Source organism: Bubalus kerabau, chromosome 13 (assembly GCF_029407905.1).
Source record: "Bubalus kerabau isolate K-KA32 ecotype Philippines breed swamp buffalo chromosome 13, PCC_UOA_SB_1v2, whole genome shotgun sequence".
Lineage (NCBI taxonomy): Eukaryota > Metazoa > Chordata > Mammalia > Artiodactyla > Bovidae > Bubalus > Bubalus kerabau.
In genome coordinates this window covers 72,726,464-72,749,449 of record NC_073636.1, presented here as the reverse complement: position 1 = coordinate 72,749,449, position 22,986 = coordinate 72,726,464, and the positions used below count along the sequence as shown (strand labels likewise).

Genomic DNA, 22,986 nt, shown 5'->3' with positions numbered 1-22,986 from the left:
ACAGGATGGGAAATGTTTAATAGCCAGAGAGGCTATTAAACAGAATCACACCCTTGATTCCTCAGTTTAGGACCCCATCAAATGGAAGTCCCTGTAGAATACTAACAGGCTTGGTCTCTGTGCATATTTAGAGCCAGAGACACATGACCCCACAAGGAGGCCTGTTCCACATGAGGCCAGCTGGCAAGGGAAGGGCAGACGTCGAGGCTCTGCAGCCAGATGCTCCACCCACACCTACTCACTGCTGGCTGAAGGGCTGGCAGCGGCGTCTCAAACTGAGGCTGGATGAGCTGGAGAGGTTCATGTTTCACGTTGAGCTGTTCATAAGCCCTGTGTAGAGAAGAAGATAAAAATGGGGGAATCAGGATGAGACACCAAGGCAAAGCACGTCTAATTGATCACACGATGCTCTTCTCCACAGTGTAGCATCTTGGCAAAAAAATTAAAATCACACAAAATGTGCTGTTACATGCAATGGAATGAGCCTTTCAGACATCTCCTCTATTGTAGTAGACAGTGCAACTTTATTGAGGCTCCTCCTATCAGGCATCTCCTGAATAGGCTTCTAATTTTTACCCACCGGACACTGTGAATTCTACAACTCATTGTGTTTCCTTATTTGTTTTCATCGTTAAGAGACAGGAATCAAACAGGAAGTCTCAACAGAGCTGCAGGATATACACTTCTGCGCGTTCATTCACTCCATTTACTGAACACCTACTGTGTGCCAGACAGTTTTATCCGCCAGGAGTCCAGCAGCAGGGGAAAAAAAGAGACCAAGGCACGCCCTCATGGGACTGACACTGTAGCAGAAGAGAGACACCCAATAAACAAAAGCTATGATGCCGGGGATTAACAAGCATTAGGAAGAAAAGCAGATCAGGAGAGGGACAGAGACAGGGCAGGGGTGGGAGTGCCGCTGGTCCCAGCCGCCCCGAGTGAAGGCAGGCCCAGGGCGTGTGGCCACCCTCAGTGCCGTCCCGGGCAGAGGTCAGTAAGAAGGGGGAAGGGGGCGACACATTTTCAGAGAACAGCAGGGCAGCCAGCGAGGCTGCAGTGCAAGGAGAGCAGTAGGAAGGGGTTCATGGAGTCGCGTGCTGACCTTTCCCCAGAGATCATTTTTTTTTTACTGCACTTCCCCTTTCCCTCCCTTCTCTTGAACATTCAGTTGACCTTTTGCATCATGTACAGGCTGCCAACTGGCTGTCTGGAAATGAGGCAAATTAAAATAAACCAACTGAAACTGTATGCTCGTGTGTAGCCTTTCAAAATTCATCTAAACAAGCAAACACCAACAAGTGTGGACAAAGTTCATGCCTGTTTCTTCACACAGGTGCTTGCAGAAAGCATACAGATCTGTGACTGCAGAAAGGAGCTTGGCTGAGCTTACTGCTGTCACCTCCTCTACTAGTCCCAGGTGTTCGGGGAGCCTCTTTCCTAGCAGTGAGCAGAAGACCCCATGGAGAGAAGAGAAATAAGGATTCTCGAGCAGGCACTGATTTCACTGGATCCTCAAAATAATCCTGGGCAGTGGGTGTAATCTCATAGGAAGAGGAAACAGAGGTACAGAGAAGAAGTAGCTTCCCAAGGTCACAAGATTAAAAAGCCTCGCAGGCAAGATTAGAACTTAGATCTGGCCGATCCCTGCTAATCAGAAGCCCCATGACTCAGTCTACCCAGAAGGCAAAATGAAAGGCAGTTCTAAGATAAAAGTCCTACTATCCACACACAAAGAACCTTGCTACCAGTCCTCACCTTGGTCATCCTAGCCATGATATTCTGTTTTCTGTCCCCAGACAGAGCTGACGACTGAAGCCCTCTATTACTAATAAAACAAGTTCCACTAAGTCTTCCCTTTCTCCACGAAGCTCACCACCTGCCACAATCTTCCTCCTACAATGAGCCAACATGTACCGGCCAGAGGGCCGGGGGGGCGGCGAGTGGCAGGTGTGATTAGTGGAGAAGCTCATCTTAAAACCAAGCAAAACCTAATTCAGAAAAATGATCAGGACTTCCCTGGTGGTCCAGTGTCTGAGACTCCAAGCTCCTCATGCAGAGGGCCCATGTTCCATCCTGGTGACTGAACTAGATCCCACAGGCCTGCAACTAAAGATCTTGTGTGCCACAACTAAGACCAAAGGAATCCATTTGTATCCATTCTAATGAGGTGGGTGAAACTAGAGCCTATTATATAGAGTGCAGTAAGTCAGCAAGAAAAACATAAATATCCATATACTGACGCATATATATGGAATCTAAAGAGATAGCTGATGAATTTATTTTCAGGGAAGCAATGGAGAAACAGACAAGAGAACAGACCTATGGACATGGTACGAGAGGAGGGAGAAGGGGAGATGTATGGACAGAGTAACACAGACATTTATATTAATTACCATATGTAAAATAGATAGCCAATGGGAGTTTGCTGTATGACTCAGGGAACTCAAACAGGGGCTCTGTGACAGGCTGAAGGCTGGGATGAGGAGGGAGGTGGGAGGGAGGGGACGTGGGTATACCTACAGCTGATTCTTGTTGATATATGACAGAAAACCACAAAATTCTGTAAGGCAATCATCCTTCAATTAAATTTTTTTTTTTAAAAAAAGGAATAATCTAAAAAACCAAAGACCTATTATTAAAACAAAGAAGGACAAATGAAGTCACCTCAGAGCAATACCTCCAGTTGACATAAATATTTAACAACTAATAGAACTGTTACTCAAAAAGAGTAAAAAACTTCTTTTTGAGTAATGCAACTTTTGAGCTGTTTTCAAAAGTTGGTACGTGCAAATGAAAATACGTATGTGCTCCACAGAGAAACCGTAAACCAGGAACGCCTGCCCTCTGCTGTGGTGGGAAAGACAAACAATGAAAAGAGCCGTCCAGGCCTCTGAAACATCCACCGCCTGGCCCTGCAGACACTAAAACTGCAGACGGTCCCAGTGAACCCCTCATTCAACACTGAAGAGTGGCTATGACGGCCCAGTCCTCCCCGATGAGGAGAAAAGGTCAAAACTGCAGAAGCCGGTTGGACTGGAAGCAGCTAGTGAAGCAGGGTGACAAACTTTTCTTCAAAGAGAAGCCCTGAGTGGGAAAGCAAACACTGGAGCTCAAAACCAAGCAAGTAAAGAGCCAGATGTGCAGCCAGAATGTCTGACCTGGCTGTCAGCTGCAGGTGGCGAGGGGTGCCAGAGAGGCCTGGGCAGCTCTGGGAACGTTAGTGCTGGGTTTTGTTGTTGCTCTTTGTTTTAGTTTTGGTCACACTGCATGGCATGTGAGATCTTAGTTCCCTGACCAGGGACTGAACCCGTGCCCTCTGCAGTCGAAGAGCAGTCTTAACCACTGGATGACTGTTTTGCTTTTTGAGAAACAATCTAATCTCCTATGCTAACAAATCCCCAGATAATTTCTTCCTGGGTTCAGCGTTAAGATTGGCTGGATTCAATTTCAGGCCCCACTGAAAACTAGCTGTGTGACCTTAGGCAAACCTCTTAACTTCTCTGTGCCTCAGTGTCCTCACAGTGTACAACAAGGAGAATGAACTACATTCTGATTTTACGTGATAAAGCAACGTACATAGAAAACTTAACATGATACTTGTTAGAAGTCAAGGCTAAATACAGTTCAAACGGCTGCTAAGTCGCTTCAGTTGTGTCCAACTCTGTGACCCCAGAGATGGCAGCCCACCAGGCTCCCCCGTCCCTGGGATTCTCCAAGCAAGAACACTGGAGTGGCTTGCCATTTCCTTCTCCAATGCATGAAAGTGAAAAGTGAAAGTGAAGTCGCTCAGGTTGTCTACTTGAAAGTTATAGTCGTGTCCGACTCCTAGCGACCCCATGGACTGCAGTCTACCAGGCTCCTCCGTCCATGGGATTTTCCAGGCAAGAGTACTGGAGTGGGGTGCCATTGCCTTCTCCGAGTTCAAACGGCAACTAAGGATAAACTTCCTTGCCTGGACACACCCTGCCTTTGCTCATAGTGACCTCCCTGCAGAAGGCTCTCTTCCAGCACCCCCAACCTTCTCCTGAAATCCTCTCACCCCGTAAAATGCAGCATCCAGCAGAGGGCCAAGCAGTCTCAGGTCACCAAGAAATGTTTTTGGAAATCATCAACAGCTGGCTCAAAGGGCCCCTCTTTCTTAAAGCCTTCCTGGCAACCCCAGTCAGAATGGAATTCTCTTTCCTCATTATGCCACGGCCTCTAGTTTTACATTTCATACTTTGCCTTAGATTGATAACCTTGTGGGAGAAGGCAATGGCAACCCACTCCAGTACTCTTGCCTGGAAAATCCCATGGGCAGAGGAGCCTGGTGGGCTGCCATCTGTGGGGTCACTAAGAGTCCGACATGACTGAGCGACTGCACTTTCACTTTTCACTTTCATGCATTGGAGAAGGCAATGGCAACCCACTCTAGTGTTCTTGCCTGGAGAATCCCAGGGATGGGAGCCTGGTGGGCTGCCGTCTATGGGGTCGCACAGAGTCGGACATGACTGAAGCAACTTAGCAGATAACCTTGCATCACAGCTTCTGTCCGTCTCCTCCATAAAACCCTACACTTGAGGTACAATGCTCAGCACAGTCGGAGCTCTAGGAGTACTTGGTGACCCTGTACATAAGTACAGAGGACAGGACATTAGACAGGCATCTGTAGCTGTGCCCTCAGCCTTTAGTTTATTATTAGAGATGTATTGATAGATCCTGTGCCAGGCCCAAGATGCTCAAAAATGTTAGTCCCTGCCTCTGTCCTTAGGGATCCAACAGAGAAGGCAAAAAACAACAGCACAGGCAATGATACGGGGTCCAGCACTGGCCTGAAGGTCACTTGGGCCTGGCTTGAAATCCATGCTCCCAACGTGGGAGAATCCTTCCCCAAGAAACCTCAGACTCCTCGACCAAAAATGAGGCAGGTAACTCAGAGGACCACCGAAAGCATTAAAAGAAGGCACAACGCGGTGTGCTTACAGGCTGACTAACCATCTTGATTCACTGAGTGGGTCCCTGGGACATGGGGCTCTCTGTGCTAAGACCAGGAAAGTCTCGGGCAAACCAGGCCAAGCTGGTTCCTCTAAATGCCTGATACAGAGCCTGGAACACAGCAGAGGCTGATAATTGCGGGCAGTTTCCTCTGCATCAAGTCCCGCCCCAATCCCCCGGCTGTCCCAGCCGACCTCATCACAGGTCTGAGAACACGTTTTGTACACCACACTTATTGTGACCCTATCTCCTGTCCCCAGGCTTGTGTTTGCAGACCGAACACTCAGAATGGAGTGCAGAGCAGCGGAGAGCCGCAGTACTGACTTGATGACCTTCGGGAGGGAGGTGGTATCCAGCTGATAAAGGGACAGGTCGAAGAGGCTGGTGAAGTCCCGTGGGTTCTCATCGCCCTCCTGGAGACACACTCGCAGCCGCTCGGACAGGGCGGCTGTGTCGGGCAGCATCATGTAGTCGGAAATCTGAAAGTGACAAGACGGTTCCTTTCAGCAGAGCAGGGGCTAGGGTTTACTGTCTGGTCTCCAACGCCTCAGGTCTGAATCTGCAATATTTCTCTTCTCTTGCTAAGACATCTTGCTGATTACACTTACTGATGGCCAGACCTTAAATATGCCCATTTCTGTGGAAAGAAGGAGCAAGGTCACCTGGGTAAACCCCAGCACTGGAGAAATCCATGACGCAGGCTGGCACGCACAGAGCTGGACACGGCTGGAGAAATGCATGACCCTGCTGGATGGCTCTCCTCCTTTTTGTGATCTTGAGGGCTCAGTCATTAACCCAATTCTCAAGTTCATTCCCTGTTCCCATTCTCCTAGGCAGTTCTGTCTGCTACTTCAACCAACTAAAATGATTTTCCCTTTCTTAATTTTGGTGACCTTATTTTCTAGTTCAGTGAGAAATCAGAAGCAACCATAAAAGAAAATCCACAAGCTCCCATTTCAAAGTCTATCCTCTCTCCAGCCACCAGCATATGGGCTGTATACTCTGCTTTGTCTCCTGTCCTATACATGAACCACGTGTGACTCCGGCACAAACAACCCCTCCCTGGACACTAGACCCTAATTCTTCTCACCTAGCCGCGGACATGCCTGCATCCCTGCTGAGAACCTTCAATGATGACACCTTGGTTACAGCAGAAGACCAAGAAAACCTATGTCCCTCAATAGGTATACAGTACACCGCAGTACAAACAATGGACAATGCAGCTTCCAAAAAACAATCAAAGAAAGCTTTTTATGAACAATATGGAAAAATCTCCCAGACATAATATTTAAAAAGCGAAGTGCTAGGCAGTATATATACAGACCATACATATAGCACCATCTGGGTAAAACAAGGGGGAAGGAGAGTATACACACACACACACACGTTTGCTTATCCCTGTATAAACTAGCTCTGGAATAACATATGAGAGCAACTGCTAAGATTGTTGTCACTGGGGAGGAAAACCAGGTGGCTGGGCAAAGGCAGAAGGGAGAGCCTTCAGTGTGCCTGCTCTTGAATTCCAAATGATGGGAAGACATTACCTAGCCAGGCAATAAATTTAAGTTTAAATGAATGCATGCTGGCAACCGAAGTTTGTGTGTTCCTAATTTCCCTTTGAACTGCATTTAACCCGGACTTCTAACAAGGATATCTTGGTAACAGTTTGAAAAACTGGTCTCTGAACTCACTCACAACAAACGGCTACACGTTCTCCACTGCCAGCGCTTGGGGAGATATGTCTGAGCTTGATGTCAGTGAGACTCTGAGTCAAACAGGAGGACAAATTTTTTCTATACCCCAAGCATCATAAACTTCCCCAATCCTTAAACAACTTTTTAGACCAGAAACAAGGGAGAAGCATCAACAAATAAACGCCCTTCCTGGCCTGATCTGGCCGATGCAGAGGCTTCAACCCTCTACCAGGGAAGAGATGAAGGTGAGAGCAGGACACAGACGCGCGCCGGCACGGGGAGGAGCACGGGCCACGCCGCCCCAGAGGGCGCTCAGTGGCGCCCCACTCCGCAGCCCCACGGACCGTAGCCTGCCAGGCTCCTCTGGCCATGGGATTCTCCAGGCAAGAATACTAGTGGGGTGCTGTGCCCTCTTCCAGGGGATCTTCCCAGGGACTGAACCCATGTTTCCTATGGCCCGCGAGTTCTTTACCACTAGCGCCACCTGGAAGATTTTCAGTATTTCTCACTGTGTCATGTTACTGGATTCAGTGTCTTACTTTCCAAAGCCTTACAAGACAGGACATTTTCCACCAGGTCTCCCACCTGGAAGGTATGTGAAACTGCACCGTTTTAGAGCTAAGAAGGCCTTAACAACACTCCCCTCCTCTGGCTTTGTACTGAGGCTTTGCTTTGGAACCAGCCCAGTGTCTCACATGGTAGAGAGAGAAGAACAGAGCAGCAGAAAGGCACAGGCTCTGGAATCAGCCTGAAGTGGGCACTGTTGCTGCTGCTGCTAAGTCGCTTCAGTCGTGTCCGACTCTGTGCGACCCCATAGACGGCAGCCCACCAGACTTTCCCGCCCTTGGGATTCTCCAGGCAAGAATACTGGAGTGGGTTGTCATTTCCTTCTCCAATGCGTGGAAGTGAAAAGTGAAAGTGAAGTCGCTCAGTCATACCCGAATCTTAGCGACCCCATGTACTGCAGCCTACCAGGCTCCTCTATCCATGGATTTTCCAGGCAAGAGTGCTGGAGTGGGTGCCATTGCCTTCTCTGAAGTGGCACTGACAATGGCTTAAGTAAGTGTTAGTCGCTCGGTCGTGTCTGACTCTGTGACTCCATGGACTGTAGCCCACCAGGCTTCTCTGTCCATGGGATTCTCCAGGAAAGAATACTGGAGTGGGTAGCCATTCCCTTCTCCAGGGGATCTTCCCAACCCAGGAGCAATGGCTCGGCCAGGGATTAATCTAAGTGGGAACCTTGAAGAATTTACTCACTTCCGTTTCCTTGATTAGAAAACAGGAATGACAGAAACTGAGCAAGAGCAAGGTGGCCACACAGAACTGGAGCAGACACAACACCTCTTAGCACTACTTCCCTCGGCACACACCACTCTAACTAGGGCTGGCGGCTGCCAAACACATCACCCACTCAGAGCTGGGTCCTCTGAAACCTGAAAAGCCAATTCCTGGTTGTACCCCAATTCTTTGGTGTTGGGGCTTACATCATTTTTCAGGAGAAATTTAAGCACAACAGCCCCACACTTCATGTTTCCATGTGAAGGGATATTTTAGACGTGAGGCTCTCATGTTTCCGAACCTGAGTCAGCCCGAGGTTTCCCAGCCAAGTCAGTCCTCAGCCGAGGGCACAGGCCATCGGTGATGGTCTCTGGCTACCTTGTGCTGCCTGCCAAGTCGCTTCAGTCATGTCCGACCCTGTGTGACCCCATAGACAGCAGCCCACCAGGCTCCCCCGTCCCTGGGACTCTCCAGGCAAGAACACTGGAGTGGGTTGCCACTTCCTTCTCTGATGCATGAAAGAGAAAAGTGAAAGTGAAGTTGCTCAGTCGTGTCCGACTCCCAGCGACTCCATGGAGTGCGGCCTACCAGGCTCCCCCGTCCACAGAATTTTCCAGGCAAGAGTACTGGAGTGGGGTGCCATTGCCTTCTCCGGCTACCTTGTGCTACCATAGCCGAAAAATCATTTTCCTGACAGGTCAGCAGTTAGGAAACACAGAGGTAAATGGAGGAGGAGTAGACTTTTGAGTCAGGAGCCTTGGGTTTGGTTCCCGGCTCTGTAACTGCTGGCTCTTTGGGCATATTGCAGTCTTGCAGAATTTCAGTTTCATTGATAAAAAGAGAAAAAGACCATCTACTTGCCAGGGCTGTAGTGCAGTTTAAACAATGATTTATGTGGAAGTATATGATATAGGGCCTGGTATTAATATATAACAAATACAAGAAGTTTTTTTAAAAAGTCTTGAAGATGTATAGCCCTTTTATAGGCTTTAGTTTAACAAGTAAATTTATGTTGATTCACTTATTATGATTCTCATAATTACCCTGTGAGAAAGGTACTAGTAGCCCCAGAACTAATGAGAAAATGAAGAGAAAAAAAGTCAGAAATAACCTGCTTAAGGTTTCAAGGCTCATGGTGGAGCGGCACTGAGAATCTAGTTACTGGTTCCCAGTCCAGTGCTGGTCTTTTTTTCTTTTTTTAATATTTATTTGGCTCCACTGGGTCTTAGTTCCACACGAGGAAACTTCATTTGTGGCGTGTGGGATCTAGTTCCCCGACTGTGGACTGAACCCAGGCCCCCTGCGATGGGAGCACAGAGTTTTATTCACCAGACTACTAGGGAAGTCCCTTCAGTGCTGGTCTTTCCACTCTCCCATGTCGGATGAAGTATTATCATAATGCCTTTAGGATTGTTCTTCCTAAAGGCAACCGAATTGGAGTTTAAAACTTAAATTCTGATGATCTTTGTTTCTTTATGAAAAAGTACTTTTATATCCTTCACAGTTTTGAAGACGTATTTCTCTACAGATACTGATTCTGAAAGTTTCCGCCAGAGGACATATGTTAAATTCCAGTTATTACATATACACACAAAGGCTCCCACCCCACTGAATTCTCTAATAATTTACTGATTTTTTTTAACAGCATAGGCTTCATCTTGCCAAAAAGCATCATTTCTTGCCATCTGTCTCACAGATAAGGTAAGAGATAGATATGTTTTTGGAACTGTTAGAAGTAGTGCTGAGAAGCTGGACCCATTTTTCATTTCAAAGTTTTTAAGTAATTTACGACCGCCTACCTCTGGGTCCTCGGCGTCAATCTGGTTTAGGTGGATGTCTTCTGTTGTGAGCCACCGGAAAACAACATCCTAAATTTTAAAAAATAAACACAGAATTACACACTGTGTATTTGAGAAAGCTGCAGGCAGGACCAGAGAATTTAATCAATCAAGAAAAATGATGGCAGGAAAGAGACTATACAGCAGTGATTTGAAAAAGGGCAGTCACCCCTGTCTTGGTGCAATCATATAAAAACTTAAAAGTCTTTCTCACTCTAGTGCCATTTTTATTCTTAGAAATTTACCATTTATCTTAGGGCACTCAAGCCTTTACCACAAGCCCAAATCTATTAAAATGTGTTCACAATTCTGAAACAATCCCTGAATAATGTGCTGATGACAGTCTGGACTTAAAAAGTAGAATACAGCAAGATGCCCCCAAAATGGGACTAAAGACAATGGAACTTCATGTGGATTCTATAAAAACAAGATCTGCAATCAATCTCTCAGCACAACAACAATGCTTAAGGCTGAAGGAGCATCTTCTGCCTCTGGTGAGTGAGCCACCAGCATCACACCGAAGTCCAGCTCTGGCCAGCACCCTGCCATCCTTCCCAGGGCATGTTCCCCTCACACTCGCCATGCCTTTCCTTCATTTCCCACCTCAGTCAGCAGCCAGTCCCATCACAGTCTCCTTGTGCTGGCCAGTCCCTCCCCCACTCACCCCTTCCCTGCCTTCATTCAGGGCCTTGTCCCTCCTTGTCCATATGTTTCCCTCTCGCTTCCCTCTTCCACACCCAAAGACCTGACTATGCCCAAAGCTGCTGGACACTCTACAAGGGCTCGCCGTGGCTTTTCAAAGACAGTTTGAGTTCCAAGGCTCTACGCACGAGGCCCTGGCTGGGCTTGCTCCTCCCTGCTTCCCCAGGGAGGCTCCCAGCCTGGGTGGCAAGTTTGGAGACACGCACTGCATCCCTCTGCACTGACCTCTCTCATCTCTCACAGTCTCTCTCAATGTCCTGTACACTTCTGCAGAGCAGAGACTATGCCTGACTCACCTTTGTGTCCATAGTGCCTGGAATATAACGGGCTCTGAAGAGCTGGTTTTAAATGAATAGATGAACTCAGCAGTACCTTTTTTAAATGACATGAAAATCATATACAATATTCATTAATATGACAAAAGAAAAGAGCTTACCATGATTTTGCTGTTTTCTTCTTTATCCAAATATTGGTCACTGAACATGTGACATGAGCCAAGCACTGCCAGTTTCCCACCTTGGTTCTGTTGATGACAAAGCAGGGTCAGTGATTCAGATCCCCAAATGGACCACGTGCATCCTAGTCACCAAACACTTATCATCACAATCATATGAGCAAATGTCTTCTACACTAACATGTGTCAGTTTACATAGGTATTTTAATGGTCTAGAAATGTCAATTATGACAATAACTATATTCCAACCTGCCTCTCAATTTAGACACTTCTGTACCCTTCTATCTGACTTTAACAGAAAGTAATGTAAATTTGTTCGACAGTATTTTCCCAGTTAGTGAAATTATAGATGAAAATCATAATCTTAAAGGGAAATAAAAAAGACAAATTGAAAAACAATCTGTAAAGATTTAGACATTTTATGAGTACCAAAAAAAGTGTTTAAGAGACAGAAAACTAACCCACAAGCATGAAAAATTCACAAAAGAAATGACTAGCTAATAATAAAAAACTTTAAGATTAGTAATTTAAACAAAAAACAAAGTACTTTTCCTTATAAGATTAATAAGTAAGAAAAAGTGACTGTAAACTATTGGTCAGGTTTCAGTGACAGTCTCTGACATGGTGCTGAAACTGCCAACAAAAGCAGCAAAGCAGTATGAAATACAGCAGACACTCTGCACAGCTCTACAGTAACAGTTACAAAAGATCAGAAATAAATCCAAACATTCACCCAGAAATACGGTTAAGAACAATGGAACCTCCCAGTTGTTAAGCTATATATTAGAAAGCATTTTCACTAACTTGGAAAAATGCTTCTGCCATAACATTAGGTTAAAAAAAAATAGTATACCATCAACTGTAGAGAGTTTAAAGCCTGTGAGGCAAATAAAAATGCAGCACCAGCAGAAGCAGGAGAAAATGACCACGATGTCCACCTGGCCTGCCTCAGAACAGTGCGAGAGGCAGCATGTTTTCCCTCCATCTCTGCGTGTATTTTGTGGCGGCGCTCAGTCTTCCGTGTGGCGCATGAGCTCTGGATCAGGCGGGCTTCATTGCCCCATAGCATGTGGGATCTTAGTTTCCTCACCAGGGATCACACCCACATCCCTTGCACTGGAAGGTAGATTCTTAACCACTGAACCAGCAGGGAAATCCTTCCATAGCTGTATTTTAAATTACCGAGTATATATTATTTTGTGATAAGAAGAAAAGAGTACAGAATTAAAAATACAAAATGAAATCAGACTTTCTAGCAAAGTTACATACAGGGAAGACACAGTTGTAATGGTACTGAAAAAGAATGACACCTAAGCCACAGATGTTGGGAGACAAATACACAAATTCTGTAAATAAAACACAATTTGCAAAACAAACTCTAAAAGGTCCCACATGAAAAGCAAATGCTTCATAGGAAAAATAAAATGATTTCTACACCATAACCACTGCAAACAGATCGGTTACTGAGAATAGGAAATTAATTGGGTGGAATTCTAGAGAAAGAATGGGGAAATGACTGGATGAACTGGGTTGTTATTTGAATCCCCACAGGCTAAGTAAATACATAAACCTCTATTCACAGATTTATCTTTTCCTTAATATACCGTTGACCTTTGAATGAACATGGGTTTCAACTGCATGGTTTCACTTACAAGTGAACTTTTTCAACAGTGAATACTGTTGTACAACACAGTCCATGGTCGATTGAATTCACAGAAGCAGACTGCACAGATGGAGGCCTGGCTCTATTACACACGATTTTCCACCATGCAGACGATCAGCACCTCTAACCCCCACACTGTTCATGGGTCAACTGTATTTTCTTTTTCCTACTTCATTTATTTAAAATAGACTGTAGATTGTTCTTTAATCCTTTTATTCTGTCCTGACAGATTATGCCATTGTCTTCAGTGGCCTTTTCCAGCATCTGTCTATAACTTGTTCCAATTAAATAAGCATATGTTTACTCAAGGACCATTTGCTCCCTCAGTGTTAATGAGTAAACTGAAGACCTAGAAAGTCTTGTGATGAGCCCAGAGAAAGGCAACGGCCCTGGGCAAGGAGGCAGAACCCTCCAGTGCTGGCCTGACCTTGCTCATGGGTCCAGGTGGAGCTCCTCCCTGGGATCACTGCCTCATCTCACCAACAAGAGTGACAGGCAGCAACCTCTCTGAAAGACTGTGTTTACAAGGCAGGACTGAAAGCCTATTAGGAGGAGAAAATGGGCTTTAAATAGCTAGGCAATGAACAGATGATAATCTCATGAGTTCCAGAGGAAACGCCACACTTAGCACAGAATGGTATACCCACCAGATACTCCATAAAGTCCACTGATTAAGCCAGGTAACATCTCTGTGCCTGGTTAAAAACAATCAAAACTCTGGTATTACATACAATACCAGGGGCCCCTTAAGATGGTATCTCATGACTTTTGTGTCTCTGAATAGACATTTCATGTAAACTGGTCATTTCCGCATCTTGAATCATTTAATAACACTTTAATTCTAAAACAATATTTCTCTCTGCTTAGCAGAGACTAAACTGCCATAATAGCTATACCAATTTTGTCTAAACATCATCTTTCAAGCATAGCATAGACATTTATTTACTTCCTAATAAAATGATGTCAGAAAGTTTAAATATGAGAAGGAAAAGTAATACCTAGGTCCCATAAAGAAAAATAGGATCCTGCTAAACTACAGACATGTGGGTCTCTGGACAAAAACTGGGAGGTCACTGGTGAATTCCACGTCTTGGTAGACAGATGAAGGTGGGTTCAACAGACATCAATTAAAAGGCAGTGGATACATGGGGTGATGAGGACGACGATGCCCTCTCGAGCCACCTGAACCCGTATCTTGCAGGTACTCCAGGATGATAACATTCCAGGATGAGTCTCCTGGAATGTTTTCCTGGGATGCACTAAAATACAAGCAGCACAATTCTATGGTGCAGTTTGCTAAATCAACCTTCCTCTAAATGGATTCTCTTACACTGAGGGTGAGAGCTGGTCAGAGGCAGCTGTACTACACACAGCCTCATGCTGCACTGGAAAAGCTTTGGATTTATAGTAAGAGCTACGTTTAGGTCTTGACTCCAAAAATGACCACTGTTTCCCCATAAGTAAAATGTAATTCAGTGCAATTCTACTTCATAGGACTATTGTGAAGACCAATGAGAAAATATAGGCATTTCCTGGTGGACCAGAGTTAGGACTCTACTGCAAGGGACCCAGGTTCAATCCCTGGTTGGGGAACTCAGATCCTGCATAGTGGTGCAGCGCTCCCCCGCCCCGTCCCCCAAAAAAGAGAGACAGTATATGAAACCCCTATAGAAACAGTAGTGTTCACAATTTCAGTAAAAAAATTACATACCCACCCATATCTAAGAAAGGCTGTACCTTCGAGTGATAGAAAGCCAGGATGGGCCTGTTAAGCGGGAAACAGACAGAGCCTGTGGACAGGACAGCCACTGCGGGCTTCGTGACACTCAACGTGGCACCAAAAGGATAGACAAAGGTGAGAGCCCTGAAAGAAAGAAACGTTCAAGGTGTTCAATAGGAAAGTTTTTGAAGATAATCTCAGTGTTTCTTGAGAAAGTTATGATCAAAATCTTCTATAAGCTTTGGTTTGTTACCTCAAAATCAGTATAATTCTAGCTCTAAGTTTAATGAAGCATTTTAGGAAATGTGAAATAAATGAAAAATGTACAATCGTATGCATAAATGATTATAACAGAAATAAAGTAGTCCCTATGGAAGAAGTGGAAGAAGAGGAGGCTTCATCTAAGAACTGAACCAGAACTACACATGAGCCTGCTCTGGGGAACCACGTTGCAGACATTGTTTTCTCCCCCTCATAAACCTGACTGGTGTTATCGCCAGGTACGAATGTCTGCCACTGGAGGGGTGTGGAGCAGCTGAGGGCTTATACGAATACAGGCGTATATTTATCCCACGTTGGACACTTCTACACAGACCAGTCTTGGAGTACCCCCTCTACTCTACACTGTTCTAGCAAAGACTGTGAGTACCCACAGTGAATCAGTAGTTGGGCAATGTACTCCTGGAAAAGGTGTGGGACTGAGGGGCTAAGGGTGGGGTGCACACCTGGGTGAGGCCAGGCCCTGCAGGAGGAGCTAGGGTTTCAGTGAAAGAAAAATGGAGGGATTTCCCTGGTGATCCAGTGGTAAAAATTCTGCGTTTCCAATTCAGGGGGTGCGGGTTCCATCCCTGGTTGGGGAACTAGGATCTTGCATGCTATGTGGCCAAAAAGAAAAACGAGCTCTCCAAAGTATTTGTTTGAAGGAAGTGTTCTCAGAATGGGGAGAAACAGGAATCTTAAAAGCAAAGCATATAATTAGAAACTGGGGCAGGAGGTGGGAGGAACGGGCAGAGGGAATACCCAGGAAGAGTTGCCTATAAAGATTTTAATTTTTCTTTCTTTTAGACCATTCTTTTTAGCTTAAGTTTTCAATTATTTCTTTCCTGTGTCAGTTCTCCCTGTCCCTTCAGTAAAGTCTCATCTACAGCTTTGACTTCTATGTCTCATCGTGGTTGAGAAGAGGTACCTGCCCCACATTGCCCATTCTCTTCCTTCTACCCCGAACCTAACAGTATCCCAGTAAGGGGGCTACAGCCCAGGATTTCCAGAGCAGGAGCAGAAGGAAGTGAGCGGTTGCCAAGGAGGAAGAAAAGGGAGAAACAGTTGTGTGTATGTCAGGGCCCACCCTTTCCCACAGTTTCCCAAGTGCACTCAAGGGAGACAATTCTTAAGAAAGCAAAGAGAATGGTCGGTTATAAGATGAAAACTGTCAAGCTATTTATATGCCTCTATTTCTTTTATTATTACTAAGAAATCAATCAGACTGACATTTTGATGAGACTTTAAGTGTTAGGTCCATGAATCAAGGCAAATTGGAAGTGGTCAAACAAGAGATGGCAAGAGTGAATGTTGACATTCTAGGAATTAGCGAACTGAAATGGACTGGAATGGGTGAATTTAACTCAGATGACCATTATATCTACTACTGCGGGCAGGAATCCCTCAGAAGAAATGGAGTGGCCATCATGGTCAACAAAAGAGTCTGAAATGCAGTACTTGGATGCAATCTCAAAAACGACAGAATGATCTCTGTTCATTTCAAAGGCAAACCATTCAATATCATAGTAATCCAAGTCTATGCCCCAACCAGTAATGCTGAAGAAGCTGAAGTTGAACGGTTCTATGAAGACCTACAAGACCTTTTAGAACTAACACCCAAAAAAGATGTCCTTTTCATTATAGGGGACTGGAATGCAAAAGTAGGAAGTCAAGAAACACCTGGAGTAACAGGCAAATTTGGCCTTGGAATACAGAATGAAGCAGGGCAAAGACTAATCGAGTTTTGCCAAGAAAATGCACTGGTCATAACAAACACCCTCTTCCAACAACACAAGAGAAGACTCTATACACGGACATCACCAGATGGTCAACACTGAAATCAGACTGATTATATTCTTTGCAGCCAAAGATGGAGAAACTCTATACAGTCAGCAAAAACAAGACCAGGAGCTGACTGTGGCTCAGATCATGAACTCCTTATTGCCAAATTCAGACTTAAATTGAAGAAAGTAGGGAAAACCACTAGATCATTCAGGTATGACTTAAATCAAATCCATTATGATTATACAGTGGAAGTGAGAAATAGATTTAAGGGCCTAGATCTGATAGATAGAGTGCCTGATGAACTATGGAATGAGATTCATGACATTGTACAGGAGACAGGGATCAAGACCATTTCCATGGAAAAGAAATGCAAAAAAGAAAAATGGCTGTCTGGAAAGGCCTTACAAATAGCTGTGAAAAGAAGGGAAGTGAAAAGCAAAGGAGAAAAGGAAAGATATAAACATCTGAATGCAGAGTTCCAAAGAATAGCAAAAAGAGATAAGAAAGCCTTCTTCAGCGATTAATGCAAAGAAATAGAGGAAAACAACAGAATGGGAAAGACTAGGGATCTCTTCAAGAAAATTAGAGATACCAAAGAAACATTTCATGCAAAGATGGGATCGATAAAGGACAGAAATGGTATGGACCTAACAGAAGCAGAAGATATTAAGAAGGGATGGCAAGAATACACAGAAGAACTGTACAAAAAAGATCTTCACGACCCAGATAATCACGATGGTGTGATCACTGACCTAGAGCCAGACATCCTGGAATGTGAAGTCAAGTGGGCCTTAGAAAGCATCACTACGAACAAAGCTAGTGGAGGTGATGGAATTCCAGTGGAGCTCTTTCAAATCCTGAAAGATGATGCTGTGAAAGTGCTACACTCAATATGCCAGCAAATTTGGAAAACTCAGCAGTGGCCACAGGACTGGAAAAGGTCAGTTTTCATTCCAATCCCAAAGAAAGGCAATGCCAAAGAATGCTCAAACTACCACACAATTGCACTCATCTCACACACTAGTAAAGTAATGCTCAAAATTCTCCAAGCCAGGCTTCAGCAATATGTGAACCGTGAACTTCTTGATGTTCAAGCTGGTTTTGGGAAAGGCAGAGGAACCAGAGATCAAATTGCCAACATCCGCTGGATCATGGAAAAAGCAAGAGAGTTCCAGAAAAACATCTATTTCTGCTTTATTGACTATGCCAAAGCCTTTGACTGTGTGGATCACAATAAACTGGAAAATTCTGAAAGAGATGGGAATACCAGACCACCTGATTTGCCTCTTGAGAAATTTGTATGCAGGTCAGGAAGCAACAGTTAGAACTGGACATGGAACAACGGACTGGTTCCAAATAGGAAAAGGAGTACATCAAGGCTGTATATTGTCACCCTGTTTATTTAACTTCTACGCAGAGTACATCATGAGAAACGCTGGACTGGAAGAAACACAAGCTGGAATCAAGATTGCTGGGAGAAATATCAATAATCTCAGATATGCAGATGACACCACCCTTATGGCAGAAAGTGAAGAGGAACTCAAAAGCCTCTTGATGAAAGTGAAAGTGGAGAGTGAAAAAGTTGGCTTAAAGCTCAACATTCAGAAAACAAAGATCATGGCATCTGGTCCCATCACTTCATGGGAAATAGATGGGCAAACAGTGGAAACAGTGACAGAGTTTATTTTTCTGGGCTCCAAAATCACTACAGATGGTGACTGCAGCCATGAAATTATAAGACGCTTACTCCTTGGAAGAAAGTTATGACCAACCTAGATAGCATATTCAAAAGCAGAGACATTACTTTGCCAACAAAGGTCCGTCTAGTCAAGGCTATGGTTTTTCCAGTGGTCACGTATGGATGTGAGAGTTGGACTGTGAAGAAGGCTGAGGGCCCAAGAATTGATGCTTTTGAACTGTGGTGTTGGAGAAGACTCTTGAGAGTCCCTTGTACTGCAAGGAGATCCAATCAGTCCATTCTGAAGGAGATCAGCCCTGGGATTTCTTTGGAAGGAATGATGCTAAAGCTGAAACTCCAGTACTTTGGCCACCTCATGTGAAGAGTTGACTCATTGGAAAAGACTCTGATGCTGGGACGGATTGAGGGCAAGAGGAGAAGGGGATGACAGAGGATGAGATGGCTGGATGGTATCACTGACTCGATGGACGTGAGTCTGAGTGAACTCCGGGAGTTGGTGATGGACAGGGAGGCCTGGTGTGCTGCAATTCATGGGGTCGCAAAGAGTCAGACACGACTGAGCGAGTGAGCTGATCTGATCTCATCTAAGTGTTAAAGCTAAACACCCACCCACCCCCAAAACTAATATAGAACTTCTCCTAAGACGTGTGAATGAGTAAGATTAGCTGGGAAAGTGTGTTCCTGGAAGAGAAAGCACATATGTAAAGGTCCTAAGGTGAGAGAGAGCTTAGCATACTTAAGGAATTCAAACAAAGTCAGGGTGGCTACAGCAGAGTAAGAGAAGGAAAAAGAGAAGTGATAAAATACACGGGGCTAAAGGATAGCCTGAGACTCCAACAGCTAAGAGATTTCAAAGCACGAAGCAGGGCTGCTTATCCACACCTCAGAGCCTCTCAAGACACGGTTCTACTTCCGAGATAACCCAGGAAAGGAGCAACCTGCCATCTGCCCTTCACGAGACTGAGGAAGTGAGACTGTGACGGCAGCTAAGGTACATGCCTCGTACCTTACAAGCACTCCCACAAGTATGCCTCGCTGGAGTTTTCCAACAGCTAAGAGTCATATCGTCCCCACCGTACAGATATGGCAACTACAGCTAAGAGTTACTTTGTGCTGGGCCACCCTGCAAGGAAGGCATGAAATTGGAAACTTCTAAATCCAAGTCCACAGTTCTTTTACTTCTTTACCAAGAATCAGATTGTGATTCTTAAATGTCCAAAAATGTTAACTTATATGTTGCTACTTATTTTTACCCTTTATGACTTTATTGTGGTTTCATACTAAGAAAGGTTTTTTTTTTACTCTAAGATTATAAAACATTCACTTATCGTTTCTTTCAGTACTGTTGTGGTCTGATTTTTAATATTTATAAATTTAACCCATCTGAAATACATTTTGAGATGTGGCATGAAAATAGAAATATTTTTCCAAGTGAAAAACATTTTAGCCAAAATTATACCATTCATTCCCCAATAATCTGAAATGTCACTTTTACTATAAAATAACCCTTATCTTCCATATATTTTGGGCCTAATCTTTTATTTTTCACTAGTCTGGAATTAGTATCACAGTATTTTAACTACTAGAGGTTTGTAATATGCATTAATGATATAAAAACATTCAACTTTTATGGGGCAGAATATCCCAAAGTCAAATGATAAACTGGGAAAAATACTTGCAACACATGGAGGTCTTGTAAATGAATAAGATACACCATCAACAGAAAAACAGACCAAAGGCAGTGAATAGGAAATTCACAGGATAAACACAATCAGTCAATAAACTTTAAAGGCCATCCTATTCATAATCAAAGAACTACAACTGAAAATAAAGTGGTATCATTTCTCAGTAGAATATTCTGTGCTGGCAAGCGAGGAAAGGGGCATGTTCGTAGGGACCGTAAATGCTACACGTGCCTGGAGGGTGACCTGGCAATGCACCACATTTGGCAATGCATCAACTGGAAGATCTGCGACCCCGAAATTTAAATGCCAAGAATCTGGCCTACTAAGATACTAGCATAAGTGCTCAAAAACTGTACCTACAAAGATGTTCACTTTGTGCTGTTATTTATGACAATTAATATAAAACGGTGGAGGACAGGAAGCCTGGCATGCTGCAGTCCCTGGGGTTGCAAAGAGTTGGACACGACTTGGGGGCTGAACAACAACATCAAACTTTGTATAATAAAAATAAGAAAAAGAAGTTAAGAGTCCGCCTCGGAGCAGACTGCCTAGCACCGAAACTCAGTTCTGACACTAGTCAAGTGAGCCTGGGCAACTACACTCTCGGTTAACTCGTCAATAACCTTAGAGGCTGCTGTGAAGATTAACTGAAGTAATAATACATGCCATGCCTACGACACAGTAAGTGCTCATTAAATGTTAGGTGGTATTATTAATGCAAAATGTTATAAAATTACCTAAATGTCCAGTAAGAGGAGACTGGCTAGATTAGGATACATCCAACTGAATCCAGTCATTATTAAAAGGATAAAGTACCTATCCCTATTTTTATATATGAAAAAAAAAGATTTTTAAATGTAAATGTTGTTTAGAAGGATTATCTTTGGGGAGAAGGGCATGGATTTAGTTAGAGTGGAGGGTTCTATTTTCTTCCTTTTGAACTGATCAAACTGGTTTTTTGATGAGAACTACTTTTGTAATCAAGAACGAAAACGGTTTCATTTTGAAAAAGGAAACTCTTCAAACGACAACTCTGCCCTCTTCAGGTGGCCTCGGGGAACACACTCACTGGGCATTGTTCCCACTGCTCTCCTCATCAAGGACTCCAGGCACCGCCTTCCCTGCAGCTCGGCTTATCTCCCTTGAAGAAAAACGAAGTAAAATCTAGTAAACAACAACAATATTTAGGGATTTCACACTCCATTCATTAATATAACTTTCAATCAGATACAAGGACTGTGCAGTCAAAATACAATTCTTAAAAAAATTAAAAGTACTCCTACACACTTCTATCTCTTCTGGAAGTTTGCAAAAGTTAATATGAAAATGTAAGAGTTAGTTGCTCTTTCTTGAGTCCTGAGGAAAGGGCTCAAATATGTGTTAGACCCACATTCTTGCCTTGTATTCATTCTAGACTCTGGATCTTCAGACCCTATGTACCTGGCAAGCTGAAGTATGGAATGAATTGTTCTGGACACGGGGACCAGAGGGTCCTTGATGTTGCCCCTCACGCACTCAGTTCCTGCTTCCTCAAAGCTCTTACGGTTTAGGATTCAGTGGATGAGAAAAAAACGAGTTTCATCTTTGGTTCCAGGGGTGAATATGACCCAGGGCCTTCGATGCCCTCTGCCACAGCGACCAGTTCGTGATGAACCCGTGGCCTAGGTCAGCTAAGCAGGTTGGAACCAAGGCCTGCACTCTTGCCCTAACTCACATAGCATGAAGATACCAATTTGGGAACCGTTAGAAGGATTCAGTCCACACACACAGGAGAGCAGAGCCAAGAGAACTGCAGAGAAATGGGACTGGAGTCCTGATGACATCGTGAATCTGTTGGTCCATATCCAAAGCACGCCCAACTTCTCAGCTTTTCAATTACATGAATCAATAAAATCTCCCTGTTGCTTAATCCCATTTGAACAGGGTTTTCTGTTACTTGAAATTGAATATATTCTGTCAAAAGGTGATGTGGAGTCAGGTTTCAAAAGATGGGAGTAATATTATTTGATGGATGAGAAGTGATATAATACAATAAACTACCATTTAATAAAATAAAACAAAAAGGCAAGAAAGGCAAACGGCTGGAGAAAACAATGTGTGAAAAGATAGAAGGGAAGAGTCACGGAGCAAAGAGGAGAGTCATGGGCAAAGTCATTTCCATTTTTGATATGCTTACCTATTCAAGACTCCATTGGAAACTAGAGCTTCTTTAGGGTGGAAATACTTATAATACACATTTCTAACCACAGCATCTTTAGGGAGAAAAGAGAAGGTGGTGCATGTTAGATTAGAAGTAAGTTTGATATTATAGACAAGTACAAATTTTGACCTGAAGGGAACCCTGGAACTGTATTCCAATTGCTCTCATTTCATACATGCAAGAAGCTAAGCACCAAAAAAGTGAGACTGCTGGGGAGGTCAGAATGCAGGACCGTGCACCCTCACAGCCCAGGGCTTTCTCCATTGTACTATCAGGCCCAGAGGACTACGATATAAATAATAAATAGGAAGTTACTGCCTCTAATAAAATAGTAATAATAATTACCATTATTAACCATGATTCCATATTCTTCTAGGAGAAAGTTAATGTTGGTATCAAATCTGGATTCCCCACCCTCTCCTAGCATCACAAGGATGTCTCCACCACCATCAAGGTATTTCTTTAGGATTTCAAACTACACAAAGAAAAAAAAAAACAATCTATAAATTTATGCCAAAGACCTTTGTCAAAAACACTGTGAATAAGATCTTAACTAGCTGAAAAGGAAAAACACTTCCAATCTGTAAAGGCACTTAAATATAAGTTTATATTAAGAAAACATAAAACTTACTATCTATGTATCAACAGGATTTCCATATTTGTCATTAGCATAAAGCTCCAAAATACTCAAAGTGAAACAACATTTTTCCAGTTGACTATCTGGACAGCACAAGTGGAAAACTACTTGCTAAAGGAAGATTACAAGTCACTGTCATATAGATCCCATATTGTTTATCCATTCAACTGTTGGTAGACACCTGGGTTGCTTCTGCCTTCTGGCTGCTGGGAATGGTGCTCTCGATGAACATGGGTGTACAAACACCTCTTTGAGATCCTCCTTTCAATTCTCTGCATATATCCCAGAAGTGGGATTGCTGAATCACAGAATTCTGTTTGTCATTTTTTAGGAACCACCATCCTGTTTTCCGCAGTGGCTGCACCACTTCACCTCTCCACCAATGGTACACAAGGGGTC

The 22,986-nt window shown here is 44.0% G+C and overlaps 1 protein-coding gene across 2 annotated transcripts in view; it reads right to left on the bottom strand.

Annotated features, from left to right (window-relative positions):
* IFT52 (intraflagellar transport 52) overlaps positions 1-22,986 on the bottom strand; it is a 32,513-nt gene that overhangs the window by 5,051 nt on the left and 4,476 nt on the right. Inside the window, exons 4-11 of one of the 2 annotated variants that reach the window (XM_055545064.1) lie at positions 22,296-22,425; positions 21,927-22,002; positions 20,820-20,891; positions 14,341-14,467; positions 10,923-11,009; positions 9,746-9,814; positions 5,299-5,453; positions 243-330 (exon numbers count right to left, since the gene is read on the bottom strand). In XM_055545064.1, the coding sequence (XP_055401039.1) occupies positions 243-330; positions 5,299-5,453; positions 9,746-9,814; positions 10,923-11,009; positions 14,341-14,467; positions 20,820-20,891; positions 21,927-22,002; positions 22,296-22,425 (804 nt within the window). The remainder of the gene's footprint in view (positions 1-242; positions 331-5,298; positions 5,454-9,745; positions 9,815-10,922; positions 11,010-14,340; positions 14,468-20,819; positions 20,892-21,926; positions 22,003-22,295; positions 22,426-22,986) is intronic. The other variant, XM_055545065.1, reaches the window with a different exon arrangement.